The sequence below is a fragment of the Sander vitreus genome, chromosome 24 (assembly GCF_031162955.1).
Source record: "Sander vitreus isolate 19-12246 chromosome 24, sanVit1, whole genome shotgun sequence".
In the NCBI taxonomy this organism is placed as follows: Eukaryota; Metazoa; Chordata; class Actinopteri; order Perciformes; family Percidae; genus Sander; species Sander vitreus.
Genome location: NC_135878.1, coordinates 4,304,537 through 4,319,847, shown reverse-complemented (window position 1 = coordinate 4,319,847; position 15,311 = coordinate 4,304,537). Strand labels below are relative to the sequence as shown.

Sequence of the window (15,311 nt, the reverse complement as noted above, 5' to 3'; positions counted from 1 at the left end):
TGTTTTTTTTTTTTTCCACTTCTGCTGATATGATGCAAAATATAATAAAGTGGATGCTTCTAAATGTGTATTGTTCTTGGTTCCGGTTGCTCCCAGTGGGAAGCTAACCCCCTCTAGCATTGACACCGGTGACCCAATGCAGAGAGTGGAGGAGACACACTGACGGGCGCACAGGCCAGGTCAGAGGCACATTAGAATTCACGTGCACACATGCATCCAGTGTGGCGTGGGAGGCAGAAACCGCAACCATAACTTTAAGGAGGCTAGAAAAGATGCAAACACCTACACACGAAACATGACATTTACTCTACAAATACTGTGGTATCATCTTTACTATAGTGGAGAGGGAACACACATATTCACACACACACACACACACACACACACACACACACACACACACACACACACACACACACACACACACACACACACACACACACACACACACACACACACACACACACACACACACACACACCCCTCAGTTCATCTCTGCGTAGGCTGAAGGGGAGTTATTTAATCCTAAAGCAGCAACAGGCAGTTTTCACAGTATTAGTTCTAAATGGAAGCAGTAGCCATCATGTATGAATGGATGAGTTAACTGCAAACATCACACTCAGTTGCAGTTGATCATTATTTTGGTTTCCTTTGGCATCACGGACCGGTCATGCTGCTGCACATAAGGAATATTATAATCTTTGGTATAATCTGTTGATTGTTTAGTCTGTAAAATGTAAAAAAAAAAATAGTAAAAAAGAAAATTGCCAAGGTGATGTCCTTAATTGCTTATTTGGTTCAACCCATAATAAAAAATCAAAACATTTTTAGTTTACTTTGAAAATCCCTTTTGAGAAGCTCGACAAAAGAGAACGGCCCTCTTATTCTTATCTCTCTCTCACTTTTTTTCTGTAGGATTATCTCATACAAGTGTTCCAAGTCGGATTCACCAAACTCTCTTAACTGCCCAAACTTGTCTATATAAGGCAATCTCCAGAGAGTAGAGAGTAGAATTTGACATGGCGGAGCTTCAGAAGTCAGCTGACGAAAACATAACTTATAAGCAGTGTCAGCAGTGGAAACAATAAGAACATATTAATATTATTATTATCAGAGCAGCACCACACTGAGTAAGACGAAAGAAGTAAGCTGAAACGTCTCTCTAAAGCATGGGTCTCAAAATATTTTGTGGCCCCCCTACTTGACATCAAAGTTTAGTGTCCCGCGCGTTGTTCTGAAACGCACCTTTTTGCTGAGTCGTTGCGTGTGCCGCGCTTGCCACGCTTTTATTTTTATTTTTTTTATCACTTACGGGATAGCTAGTCTCGTGACTGCGGTGTTTGTTGTCAACGGTAGTCAAGCTAGCCAACCGCGAAGTACCTGGGGTAGTATCAACGTTGGTTGAAACCAGTTCCGGAGTGACGGAAAATATATGCCTTCACCTAGTTCCAGTCATGTCTCTCTCAAAACGTGCCGTGAAGAGAAAGGTTGGCGACGAGCACAGGCAATTTCAGTGAAAGTGGGAGACGGAATATTTTGTTTTTCGAGCACAGGGGCACCCCTACATGTCTCATATGCACAGAGAAACGTCATTACTCAACTAGACATGCTGAGGAGTATACAAAATACCAGGGAGATGAGAGAAAGAACCGGGTCGCCAATGTCTATTGAGGAAACAAGATTTATTTAAGAAAGCAAACAAAGAATACTTTTGTTGAATACTTGATGCGGCCCAGCCTGACCCACACTCTACCTCGAGCGGCCCCCAGGTAAATTGAGTTTGAGACCCCTGCTCTAAAGCAACACGCCCCATGACTTACAGTAGATGGGAGGCAGTCAAGGGGAGGTGAAACTCACGGAAATGGACGAGAGAATATTATACAGTATGTTACACTGTCAGCTGTTATAACGGATCTGTTATGTCCTCCCCTGACAGAGACTTGCATCACGTTGCTGTTGGAGTAAGAGAATCTCCCCAACAACAAAACTGTAGAAGTTGCCATGCAAATTGTCAAGTAACAAAGTACGTTTACCTAAGTACTGTACATGTTATCATACAATACATTTTGAGGTACTTCAAAATGTGTTTTAGATTATTTTTTGGGCATTTTAGGCCTTCATCTTCATAGGACAGATGAAGACATGAACGGGGGGAGAGAGGGAGAATGACACGCAGCAAAGGGCCGCAGGTTGGAGTCGAACCCGCGGCCGCCGCGTCAAGGAGCACACCCCTACACATGGGCGCGCGATCCACCAGGTGAGCTACCCAGGCGCCCATTATGATGCATTATTATAGGTTAAGATAAGAGAAGACTTTATTGAGCAGTATATAAAGTCATTAAGAATTAGCGCCAAATTTACCAGTTGCAACGTTGAAGTGATGAACACAATAATGCATCAATACTTACAATCCAATACTATAATATAATGTACAATATAATACATTATTCTATAATATATTTTTAATAGTATATTTTGAAAATCGGTATTTAAGTCTTTAAGAATCTGTTCATATGAGCCCATTATTTGGCATTTTTGCTTGATTAATGATCAACAATTATCGATTCTCAAAATTAGTTGAGACAAAAGTTAACGCAGCAAAATATAAAATGGTGATGAGTAGGAGACTATCGTCTCTATATTATCTTTAATCAGTCCCTGTGTGGTGAGAAATATACAAACCTGGAAATGACAGAATTTAATTTTACTTAACAGCGTGGATCTGTGGCATCTCCATTAATCGAGGTGTGACACTCGCCTGGATATTTAGACATAATGCTTCTGCATTTGTGCACGGCATGTATGAAAATGTTGGAGCTGAAACGATTAATCATTTAGTCAATCAACAGAAACTTACTCTGGAACTATTTTGATAGTTAATTAATAATTTTAGTCATCTTTTCAAGCCAGACATTTGATAATGTCACCTTGGGCTCTGGGAAATGATGATGGGCATCTTATTATTATGATTGGGAATTATTTATCACTTAATTATTAGTCTATAATAAAACAATTCTTAGTTGCAGCCCTAGAAAATGTGGATACATCACTTGTGTATAACAAGCAAATAATGGGTGAAATGAATGTCTGACAAAAGGCTACATGCTGTCATCTGTCCAAACATGTACCTTTGCAGCCTCCTTAGGCAGGTCGAAGGGGATACGCTGGCGGATTTTGGGGGGCAGCTGGGTGAGCACCTCAGCCTTGAGACGACGGATCATGATCTCACTCAGCCGCTGGTGCAGCTCCTCCAGGTTGGAAGCCCCGCGACAGTCCCACTGCCTGCGAGACCCGAAGTACCTGTAAGAGAGTGAACGAGAGGTAAAGCTGTGGCTGCTGATGCATTTGTTTTTTATACACATTTCTAACCGAAAGAAACTTACTAAGAAAACATACTTGTTTATGGCGATGCCCTGAAGGATTAGTTAAACACATTTAAACATTCCCACCTGGGAGCTGCCCGGCACTACAACCGCCTTCCATCATTTACTGCTGAGCAGCTCTGCTGGAGCAGTCAGGGGATCAGTTTTTTGCTTAAGGGCACTTTGCAGAGCAGGAAACTATTTGTTCTAATGGCCACAGCAGCAGCTTTATCCCAAAACTCTCTGGCAACTTTCACCATGTATTTGCCAAATGGATTTTCAGAATAGAACTGGCCCTCCACACAAAGGCTGGTTATCTGCCATATTGGCTGAAAGTGTGGACAAACTTAACAAGCCACTGCCAAAATATGGCTCTTTCACACTTCGATATTTAAACTTGTAGTGGGTGAGGAAGGGGGGAAACTGGTTCACTCCTTCAAAAACGATGCTTCTGCCTGGTGTTGGGATTTGAACCAGCATCTTTCCATCTGTGAGGCTGCTTTTCTGCCTCCTGAGCTGCTGCCATTTCCCACAATAACTTCACTATTATGAAGGGAATGGGAAGACTTTGCTTATATGACATTGCCTTGTGCCCTTCTGTGTCTATAATCTTTTGTGTGAATGTGTTTATGTGGCTCAGCACGGCATTCCCCAGCCACACTAAGTGCTATTGTATACAAAGTGTTATCATTGATGGCGACAGGCCCATCCCTGACCGAGCCGCCGACTTTGATGGACATCCAAAACAATGCATTTGATGTGTTTGTTCACACATGTAACTGATCGTCACTGGCAACTGGCAGCCAGTTGGCATTTAACGCTTGGCTTCAGTTGTGCTCTGGCTCTGACAACAAACCCTAAACTCAGCAACACTACCACTCCAGACTCAGGTACAGTCCACCTTATCCCAGCAGACACTTGAAAAGAGTGAGAATGTATTGGTAGGTGAGATCTATTAAAACTCTGCTAATTTCACTAAGCAAAGAATGATGAGTTTATAAATAAGAACATATCAAAATGAGGATATTACATACATTTAAAAGGATAATTTGACGTTAGGAGAAATATGCTTATTTCCTTTCTTGGTGAGAGTTAGATAAAAAGATTGACACCACTCTGATGTCTGTCTGTTAAATATAAAGCTGAAGCCAGAAGACAGAGACAGTTGATTGGCTTTGCATTAAAACTGTTAGCGGGAAGAAACAGCTAGCCTGAATCGGTCCAGCTCTCCATGTAATTCCACAACTTGTTTTTTTCACACTTTGGGGTTTTAAATTAGCTTTAGGGATACTGTAGGTGGGGTTTTTTCACCTTTAGACATCCAGGCTAGCTATTCTTACGGCTTCCAGTCTTTATGCTAGGCTAAGCTAACTGTCTGCTGGGTCTCGCTACACAATTACAGTCTCCTCCAATCTTCTCAGCTAACTCTCGGCAAGAAGGTGAATTACTTTATTTAACAAACGTAAAAAAAGTAGTAAATATGTCACGGAAAATATGAATTGCAGAATATAAATTAAGTGACATATATAACACACAAAATGTGAATCAAATATATAGTAGCATTAGGATACACTACAAAAAAGTAGAACAATTTGTACGAGGTGTGAGTCAGCTTGTGTGTGTGTGTGTGTGTGTGTGTGTGTGTGTGTGTGTGTTAAAGACTCACCTGTAATGGGCGTTGCAGTATTTTTTGGCATAGTCAGTCCAGGTTCCGAGCTTCTTGGGGTAGAGGGCCTCAATTTGCATGAAAAGCTATTAAATACAGAGACAGAATAGGACATTAACAGCTACTCAGTACAGCTTAAAACCACACATTACAGGGTGTGTACATGTTTGTGTCAGTAATTAGGAAAGAGAGACAGAGACTAAGGACTACTGTAATTGTAATATCCTTCTAAATCTCGCATATAATTCCCTCCCAAATAAATTATTTCCTGTAAACAAAATGCAGTATGATTTGTCATATTTGTCATCTTACCCATTAAATGATGACAACATAGACAGCTACACTAGCCTGTTAGCAATTTAGCATGCCGCTATTAGCATTAAGCTCAAAACACCACTTTGCCTTAATACCATCTCACAGAGGTACCATGGCTGTAAGCTCTTACTGCTGTTTAATATAAGTTTCTCACAAATTGACTGACATGGACATGACTCTCTCACAAACACACACACACACAGTGTGACACTGCGCAAATTTAGAAAGAAGAAATAACACATTTTTCCAATTAAAAGTTGAAAAAGTGAGCAAAAGAAAAAATGCTATGGTATGAACAGTAGCTTATTCTGCCTCATTTTAGCTAATGTTAGCAAACTTGTAAGGCTTCAAGTGAGCCAAAGAAATATATCAATATAAAATATCCTTTATCTTACATATGATAAGTTGAATTAATGAAAAATAAAACTCACCATTGCTCAATTCAGTACTTTTTTGTTGCTGCAGTCTTACTTGGTCTGGTATGGCCAGTACATGTAGCTTGTGCTAGCTAATGTTCGCAAACTTAAGCTAAATGTTGCTGTGTAAATGATATTACTAACTCAGTTAGAGTCATAAACTCAGCAAAGTAAGTTTGTGACTCTTTTCTATTTGTGCTACTGTTTCACTTTTTCATATCACAGATAAATATCTCAATGATTTTAATCACAAAGGCTACACAAAGAGTAAACACACTGCACCTCACCAGGAGTCATGTTTCATTGTGTGGTTGCCACTTAGCCACTGTTTACCAAAAGCCACATACATAGTCTTGCTTCATCGGTCTAATTTGCTTGCTTCGTGCTAACACTTTCTATAGTCTTTGTGCTAAACTAAGATTACCAGCTGCTGGCAGTAGCTTCATATTTAGCGCACTGTACTGTCTTGGCTGTAGCAACAGGCAGATCTGGAACCATATCAATCTTCTAGTTATTTTAGTATCATATATTGTGTAAAATCTACTACACCAAACTGTCAGATTTATCAGCAAATCATTAAGATTGCATACAATTTCAGTTGCCACAACTTATCACCTTTTAGTTTCTGAAAGCTGCATGTAATAACTCAAAAGTAGCAAGAGCTTTTTTTGGCTTTTAACACAGACCATATACCTGTGCTCACGATTAGTCTACTGTCAAGAAGTGTGTCTTGTGTGCAATTTATTCAAGGTCCCGTTGTCCTTTGCCTAGTTTACTAGTCCTGTGTTGGGAATCTGTATGGTAATTTGTGTCAGCCCCAATTAACCAGGTCAACCCACTTGCAGTCAGACTAGGTGGAAAAAAAATTTAACCGATTTGAAAATTAATTTAATATGGATAGAAAAAATAGACCTACTGCTGCTACATAACTGCTGACATGAAAATTGAGTCATCAAAAGATCTTTGCATCATAAAAACTTACAAACTGTACAGTAAGTAGGTAAAGAGTGTGTATGCATCACAGGTAACAAAGCTCCAACAATGTGTGCGTGCAAACGTCAACATCCCTGTCAATTGTAATTATTTGCAGCAATTTCTGAAGTAATGACAGGTAATCATCAGCAAGGTGATCTGAATAAGCAGCCACAGTGAGAGCACTATTCTAAATTCAGCACTTGTTCAACAGGAACTTTGCATTTCCCCCCCTCACAATGTTGATATAATAGGTGGGTGGAATGAGGGCACATCATGAACAGTGCAGCATGCCCTGAGCTGTGTGCTAACTCGATGTCAGAGCCACAGTGAGTAATGATGGCAGTGAGGAGACTGGCACAGAGGCAGGGACAGGGCTTATCAGGTTTATGCTGCGGATGATAAAATGTTATATTCAGTTTCAGATTCTAGTGGCAGGGAGAGGGAGAGAGATGATATCTAAAAACTCACCTCAACACTGCAGGAAGGCAATGGCAAAAACAGGATGGCATGTATCTCTCACACACACACACACACACACACACACACACACACACACACACACACAGTCTCAATGACACACCGTCTCCAGATTTCTTACAAGTACTAACTTTGCTCCATTTTGGAATTAATTAGCTGCCTGAATCTCATCAGGTAATTATCATGATCGAGTCGAGGCAATAATTAAGTTTTCCTCACAGCAACGTGGCACTTAGATGACAGTGGGATCTTAGTACCGTCTTGCAAGGATACTTAAACGTAGTCAACACAAAACCTATGATGTCAAACTAGTTATGTAGTTGGTAACCAGCTCACTCTGTTTCACAACACGTTTTTACTCTAACAAGTGCCTCTTTACGGTCGCACGAGGCTATACTGCTCAGATCCTGACCCTATATATACCAAAGTATGACATAAGATTAAATCACCTTAGAAAACACTGTATGTGTATTAATCCGCAGCTAAAAAAAAGTCCCTAATTAATGCACTGCTTTTTGTATGATTTTCAACTGTGTGAGGAGGGCTAGCTCAGTTGGAAAAAGGTGACGTCACGTACTTCTATGCACCAGTCAGGATTAAGCTACATTTGCCACACCCACACAGACACCCACAGAGTCCTGATGAAGCAAATTAGTTGAGTTTTTGAATATTAAACTCAACTCAATATAAATAATATCCATGGATGTTGTTTTCCAAACTTAAACATGACGTATTGCTATTGTGTGTGTGTGTGTGTAGGATGTGATAGTAGATATATATATATATATATATATATATATACACACATACATACACACATATATACACACACACACACACACACATATTCACACACACACACACACACATATACATACACACACACACATATACATATATATATACACACACACACACATTTTGTCATGAATATTTAATTTTATAGACAGATAGTAAGTTTTTAGGGGCTCTCGCCTCTGTTCAGTTTCTGTTTTGTACTGGTCTTTCAATTATTTTATGCATCTTTAATACATTTTTGTAAAGCCCCTTTCTAACACTGTAAAGAAACATTCTGTATACATGAAGTTGTATTATTTTCAATATACAACAGAACAGCGATAATTCATGGTTGTGATGACAAAAAAAAATGACAAAATAAGGCAGAGGTTATCTTAAAGATAAGAATTATTCTCCAAATCAACTGTATAATTTGTAAATACAGTGAATAAATGTATAGTAGTTAACATCATTATCATAATGATGTTAAGAACAACACTTTGAACTTTGTAAAAGCCAAAAGTGATGCTGCTCCTGAGGCTGAAGAGGATGACTTGAGGAAGAGTAGAAACAGTGTAAATGCTGAAGCACAAAGCTGTATCAGTGCCCTATCATTAGAGAGTGGACATTAAGACTGTGAAAAGATTTTTGCATTCACAAAGTGCACTTCATCTTCCACGGCGGCAGTGATGGAATACGACTGCAATTTGCTCCTTCGATATACCATATATAAAAATGATATAATAAATCATTATGGAAAGGGGAATGGCTCCGCCGCTCTCCAAACACCGTTGTCCTGTGAACAGCCCTTCTTATTGTTTCTAAATTCAATAGTCCCCCCCCCGTGCGCTTCTTTTTATTACTTGTCTCATTTATTGCAGTGCAGTGTCTGTTCATATCGGGCTTTGTAAATGAAGTTTTTGCAACAAAGGTTATTGAAATAAGTCCACGGGATCCTCGAGGATAAGTGTAGCCGGTGAGTTAATTGGCTTTTTGAATGTTGGATCGGAGTATAACCTTTCCTGGAGCAAGTTACCATGGCGATATACCTGTGCTGTATTGTGAAACACCTTTGTGAGAAGCCAGCGCTGAGGCCCAAATTAGTTCTGTGGCCTACTAATGTTTCTTCATGAGTGTGGGCTCAGAAACCCTTTTGAAACAAACGTACCGTATGTATTTTTATAATCTGTTGAATGAGATTTGTTATTTGTCCACATTGTTCCTTCCTGTCCATCCCACTGTTTAAATGTAATTAACAATTCAAAGCAGCGTTTTAAAGTGGCAAGGTTTATGTCGTCTGGGAAGAAGCCAAAACAGCTTAATCCACTTACATTTGTATTCTTTCCCATAATAGGTATTTCCCCATGGAGCACCAGTCAATTTTCATATAATCAGATTTTATTACCTCTTCAGGCCGTCCCAGGGCCGGGGTACCGGTGAGCAGGATGGCCCGCTTGGCGCTCTGAATGAGAGGCGCCAGAATCTTAGTCCGCGCTGCATTCCTGGATTTGAGGTAATGGGACTCGTCCACCACGACCACGGCGAACCGCTGCCTGCTCAGAGCCTCCACCAGGGGGCGGGCATCTGTGGTGAGCAGGCCGTAACCCAGCACCGTCACCTTACTGCTGCTGATACCCCTGGACACACACACACACACACACACACACACACACACACACACACACACACACACACACACACACACACACACACACACACACACACACACACACAGTATGCTGATCAAACATATGATGTTTCTAGTGATGTATCACAAGTTATGCTATTTCCTATGTTATTTCCTTAGAATACAAATATATACCACACATTAACACTAACGTGACAAACATTATCTATTGATTACGGCTGCAACTGAAATGATTATTTTCGTTGTCTGCTTAATATTTTCTCATTTAATTGTTTAGTTTAATAAAATGTCAGTAAACAGTGACAAATGTCCATCACAGTTTCCTAAAGCTTAAAGACATCTTCAAATTGCTGCTTTTGTCTGCCCAACAGTCAAATATAACCCAAATATATATATTAATTTCACTATCATAGAACATTCACATTTGCAGAGCTGGAACCAGTAATATTTTTGCAACAATTGGTAACCAAAATGTGTGTTCTTTCATAGCAGGTACCCGATTTTGAACAGGATTGGGATTGAGTTTAAAAAAATAAAAAATAAAAAGTAGTTCTTACAGTAGTCACTTTTAACATTGACACGTGTGTGTACAGCTAGAACTAAATACAAACTCAACATCTGTTCAAATGTTCTAGTGTTTATTGACTTAGAAACTGAACCCTTAAGGTAATGTAAACCAGACTATTTAAAAAGGGTGTGTGGACTTAATGTTAAAGGAGGACACACACACGGACAATGCAAGGCACAAACTAGGGCTGCAGGTTTTTTTAATATACTGTACATGTCCTCTTCTCTAGTGATTAAGAAATCCACTCCTGGGCTGTAGTGCAATTTCTATATTTTCCAGTAGACACAAACACACAGATACACAGTCACAGACAACACAGGGGTGGCATTCAGCTGCATGAAACTCAATAAGAATCTCTGAGAAATCAAAAACCATTCCAGCATCTGCCAGCTTTTAATTCTCTGCCTTCATCACGCACACATTTCCAAGCTGAAGTACACCTAAGGTGCCATTCATGTTCTACAAAAGAACAAGTGAGTCAAAATACTGAGAGGAGATGCTGCATAATTTTTTCTTGCCTCTCCGTTCAGTCATTAACACATCCCAGTTCAAGGACACGTTTTCCCCAGAAGGCTTTCACAACCTCTGTGCGCCTCATCTGTGTGAGGTGGAGAGGGTTTTTTTTTTTTTTTTTTCCTTCCAAGTCATAGATAGAGAAAGTTTGTTTCATTCAAAAATAAAAACTAGGGGGAACTATGGGAAAGTTGAGATGATAAAAGTATTTTATACGCGGCATCTACAGTCTACCGTGCAGAGATACACTGAAAACCAAATCAATATAAACAGCTGTGAAAAGGAGACACATTTTGCTACGACAGCATTTTTCCACTTCACGCATAAAAAAAAAATCAGCTCTTGTTCAATATTGCACACGCTGCGTTGACATGATTTGTCTGTCAGAGCTGTCAAAAATCGGCCCGTTGGCTCCTGACACAGAGGGACACTTTGAGATTAAATTGTCAGCCGCAACTTCTCTGTCTATCACACTGTCACACTTTCACACTGTGACCAAAAGTGTGTTCATGTATTTATTCCAGCTCCTTAATTATTATCGCGTGCATGTGAAGCAAGACACTGACACAACTTCCCCTGAAGTTCAAATAATGGCTGCAACCTTTTCATTTACATAATCCTGTGTAAAATAAACATAATCCACAGGATTATGTGCTTTGCTTCGATAACCTAAGCATATTTATGCTCTAAAGACTGTGGCTCTGAATGGGCAAAATGTGTCTCGATAACATGGAGAAAATGTAGAATATTAAAATTTGAATATTTGCTGGTTTCGTAGTCATGTGTGATAATAAATTGTATATTTAGGTACTTTAGGTTTGGGGTTCTTTGAAGACATCACCTTGGGCTCCAGGAAAATGATGATGGATATGGATATTTATAGACAAGCTCATTAACAGATTAATCAGGAAAATAGTAATCAATCAAATAATAACAACACAACCTTTTTTTGTACAGAAATAAAGATGGTTTCCTATTCTTTAACATCTGTACCTCAATTATTATTGGTTGTATTGCTGATGATGTGACCTTTAACCAAAAGTAGGATTAAATGCAGCTAGTGTTTTACCAAAATGAGTCGTACTCAAAATTAATTCCCCTCAAGGTTTGACTTTTTGGCTCTCAAAGTGCAGCTTTAATAAACCGTTTGGCAGCAGTGAGGCTTTATCACTCTGCCAATATTAGCCTTTCATTAAAAAACATATTGGCCAGTCAGTGTCATCCACAACTGATGTGAAGAGTCTGCCGATTACATATTTATCATCCATTTGAAGCCCATAATCAAAACATATTTTAATAAAATGATGATTCTTCAAAACCAGTGCACATTTTATTATAAAGTCTATATTACAAAGTATAGTGTTGTGTTTTTGCATATCTATCTAATGTTCAACTGTACATTTTAATCCATGTTCATGGAGCATTTAGCAGCTAAAGAGCCAGATATTTCCCTCAGGAGTTGGTGGAGACCAAAACAGAGCTAAAAGGAGAGTGAATAATGGACTTGCACTCATCAAGTGGCCAAAAGCAGGACTCCAAAATGAATACATATGTTGCCTCATATCTGCTGAATGTGTAGTTAAGCAACTGTTTGCTAACAAGTTACTCATATGTGCTTAGGTAATAACGTGTATGTGTATGTGTGTGTGTGTGTGTGTAGACTGTGGCTGAGGTAGTTTCGGAGGGATGAAGGTGGATGACCTACATGGTGTGGCTCTTGTTCTCCACCAGGTTGATGTCTCCGGGCTGCAGCTCAGGGATCCACCTCTCCAGCTCTTCGATCCAGGGATATTTCAGTGACGAGGGCACCACCACCAGGAGGGGCCACTCCTGCCTGAAAGCGTACGCCACTGCGATGGCCTGCACCGTCTTCCCAAGACCCATCTGGACGGACCAAATCAACACCCGGCGGAGGGGGAGAAAAACAAGTCAATTGTGCTGCGACTCTGCGGTAAATTGCATATGACGGCCGAGCTGATGTGAGGGCCCATGAGTAATAAGGTCTCAGAATGATTCTTGTGTCAAAAGAGATTAGGCACGTGGGAGAGCTGCACAGGCCTGACAAATTAATTTGGAAGGCATGCAGCGAAGTCCTAGGTTCATTTTTCTTTTCTTTGGGGGGGGAATAGATTTCCTGAGCCAGCGTTGCATTTGCTTACCTCATCAGCGATCATACATCTGTAAAACAAAACAGAGAAAACTTTATCAGAGCTGAACTGGTTGCTACAGTACAAAAAGTTTATAGCTTACATATAAAAACAGCATGTGCTGCATGAGGGCTCAAGAGCACCACAACATCATTCATTAGAGAGGCATTTATTGTTTCCTTTGTCCAGACAGTTCTGGCTTGTCCAAGGAGCCACACCAGAAACCCTCCTATCACAACCAGACTTCTCGAACCGTTCTGGCCACAGCAAACACACACAATGTCACCTCACACTCAGCTGCTCTTGGACATATATTACAAATCTGTCACTTGCAATTTAGGTCTGCACTGGTGCTTTGTTGTCTCAGTGTGAGAGCTGTCGTTGCTATTCAATATTTATGTTGCTGTTGTTGTAGTTGTTCTTCTTCTTATTGAATAGTTCTGTGTCTGACGCAGCGGAGTGTCTTCGGAGAGACTTTGGGGAGTGCTCACTGTGTTTGGGTTCATAGTAATACGCTGGGTGAATCAGAAGCTAAAGTTTAATTCCCCAAGTTAAATAATATTTTTTGAGGAAACTTTCAGTTTAGAAAAGACATCAAATCTTATGTCCTTTGTTTAGAACTGTTGAGGTTTGACAAAATCAAGTAATCCTTTAGGAACTCGTACAAGTTAGTGCTTTAATATTGCAGTGGCATCACACATTTAAGGTTCAGTTGAGTTTTGCAGTGGAGCCAGCCTTCCATTGACAACGTGACAAAAACAAGGAGGACTTATTTATGGAGTTTTGTTGTTCCATAAAAAAATTTAAATAAAAAAGAAATGATCTTGGGCACAGATGTGAGTTCATTTAATGCCAGGCACACACTGTACGGATTCAGCCCAACTTTAACCACAAACTGGCCCCTGACTAATTTTAGAATCTATCTGGCTGTTGGACATTCTGCATGTCAAGACATTCTGGTGGAAAATCTGTCTTGGAAGGGTTTTCACTGTCCAATTTCCCAAGCGGCTGCTGTCAAAAGATCCTTTAAAAATAGCAGTGAGATTTTTTAATATAGTATTTTACATGATGTGACTACTGTAGTCTTGATAGCATCTTCCAGCCATCTGCAGCTTCAGCTTTTTTTCCTGCTTGCATTCCGTTCAAAGCAGAAGTGTCCATATGTGTATTGTGTTGACATTCATTTAAGAGTAAAAATCAATGACATTTTATAAACGATTTTATAAACAGTTAAACAAAATCAATAGATAATTGATAGTAACACTAACCATTAGTTGCAGCCCTTTAACTGATTAATAATTACAGCAGTAGTGTGAACAATGGTGATGATATATTTACAGACCTTTAGCCTATATCGATCTTTGTCAATCCTAAATTTCTCCTTTAATTTCATATTTTTTAAGAGCGATTTGTGAGACAATTGTAAGATTCACCTGCAACTGAACCTTAAACTAGGATCAAAGTAACAGCTCACCTATCTGGCTGTCTCTGATATGGTACTTTGGCAACCCTATAACAGCCTCCTTTACTAGTTCCGCCTTTACACTATACATGATAAAGGAACAATGAAAGTCCCCTGTGGAAAACGTACAGATAGACCAACCTCTGGTTCTCTCTGCCCAGTGGATTTGGGCCTATTGTCATGACCTTGCTTATTCATAAATGCTTCCAACACCATGTCAGAGCAAACAGTGCAACCGAAAAAGCTCTGAATACCTCAGACACAGTCTCTCATTATTCTTTCTCCTCCTCCTCCACCTCCTCCCCCCCATCTCCGCCCCATTTCTCTCTTTCAGCTGAAGAACATGATTAATGTGCACCTTGCCACTGGTGGTTTTTCTAATTGCCAGCACACTGGCACAGTCAGCGCAATGCACACGCGCACACACACACACACACACACACACACGCGAAAATAGCCGAAAAATATGTGAAAAATTGCACACAAAAGAAAAGACACCATATATATACGAACACACACACGGACGCATGTAAACGTGTTCACACACACATACACACATATATGTGCTTGCGCATACACCCACCCACACACACACACACACACACATCCACCCACACTCACAGACTGGGGAGAGTGCTGCTGGGGCAGGTGCTTGCCATTTCCCAACACATTAATCATCCACCTTTAAATAACCTGAGTGTCGTCTTGACGGTTTGAGACTGCGAGGATGCTGCAGTGCTGTTGCCTGACGACGGCACGGTCCCCGCCGCCCCATCTTTCTAATGTTATCTCTGAAACCCACAAGCCCAAAAGTGTCAGGAAATGGGCTCCCCCACCTCCCAAGCTGGCTACGATGATTTGATGGGTTTGACCTGTGCACAGTGATGTGTTGTGTGGCCCGGTGTCTAACCCCAATCTTCCAGCTCCGTTAAGGTTCACTACTGAGGACTGGACCTGTAGTGTGCTGTGGTCAGTCGGAAAGCTG

At 40.3% G+C, this 15,311-nt stretch overlaps 1 protein-coding gene across 5 annotated transcripts in view; it reads right to left on the bottom strand.

The window, feature by feature from the left end:
• The window catches only part of zranb3 (zinc finger, RAN-binding domain containing 3), a 71,733-nt gene that overhangs the window by 50,252 nt on the left and 6,170 nt on the right, over nucleotides 1-15,311 (bottom strand). For all 5 annotated transcript variants that reach the window (XM_078243630.1, XM_078243633.1, XM_078243629.1 and 2 more), the window contains 5 exons: nucleotides 12,877-12,895; nucleotides 12,423-12,601; nucleotides 9,394-9,625; nucleotides 5,029-5,114; nucleotides 3,129-3,300 (listed from right to left, as the gene is read on the bottom strand). In XM_078243630.1, the coding sequence (XP_078099756.1) occupies nucleotides 3,129-3,300; nucleotides 5,029-5,114; nucleotides 9,394-9,625; nucleotides 12,423-12,601; nucleotides 12,877-12,895 (688 nt within the window). The remainder of the gene's footprint in view (nucleotides 1-3,128; nucleotides 3,301-5,028; nucleotides 5,115-9,393; nucleotides 9,626-12,422; nucleotides 12,602-12,876; nucleotides 12,896-15,311) is intronic.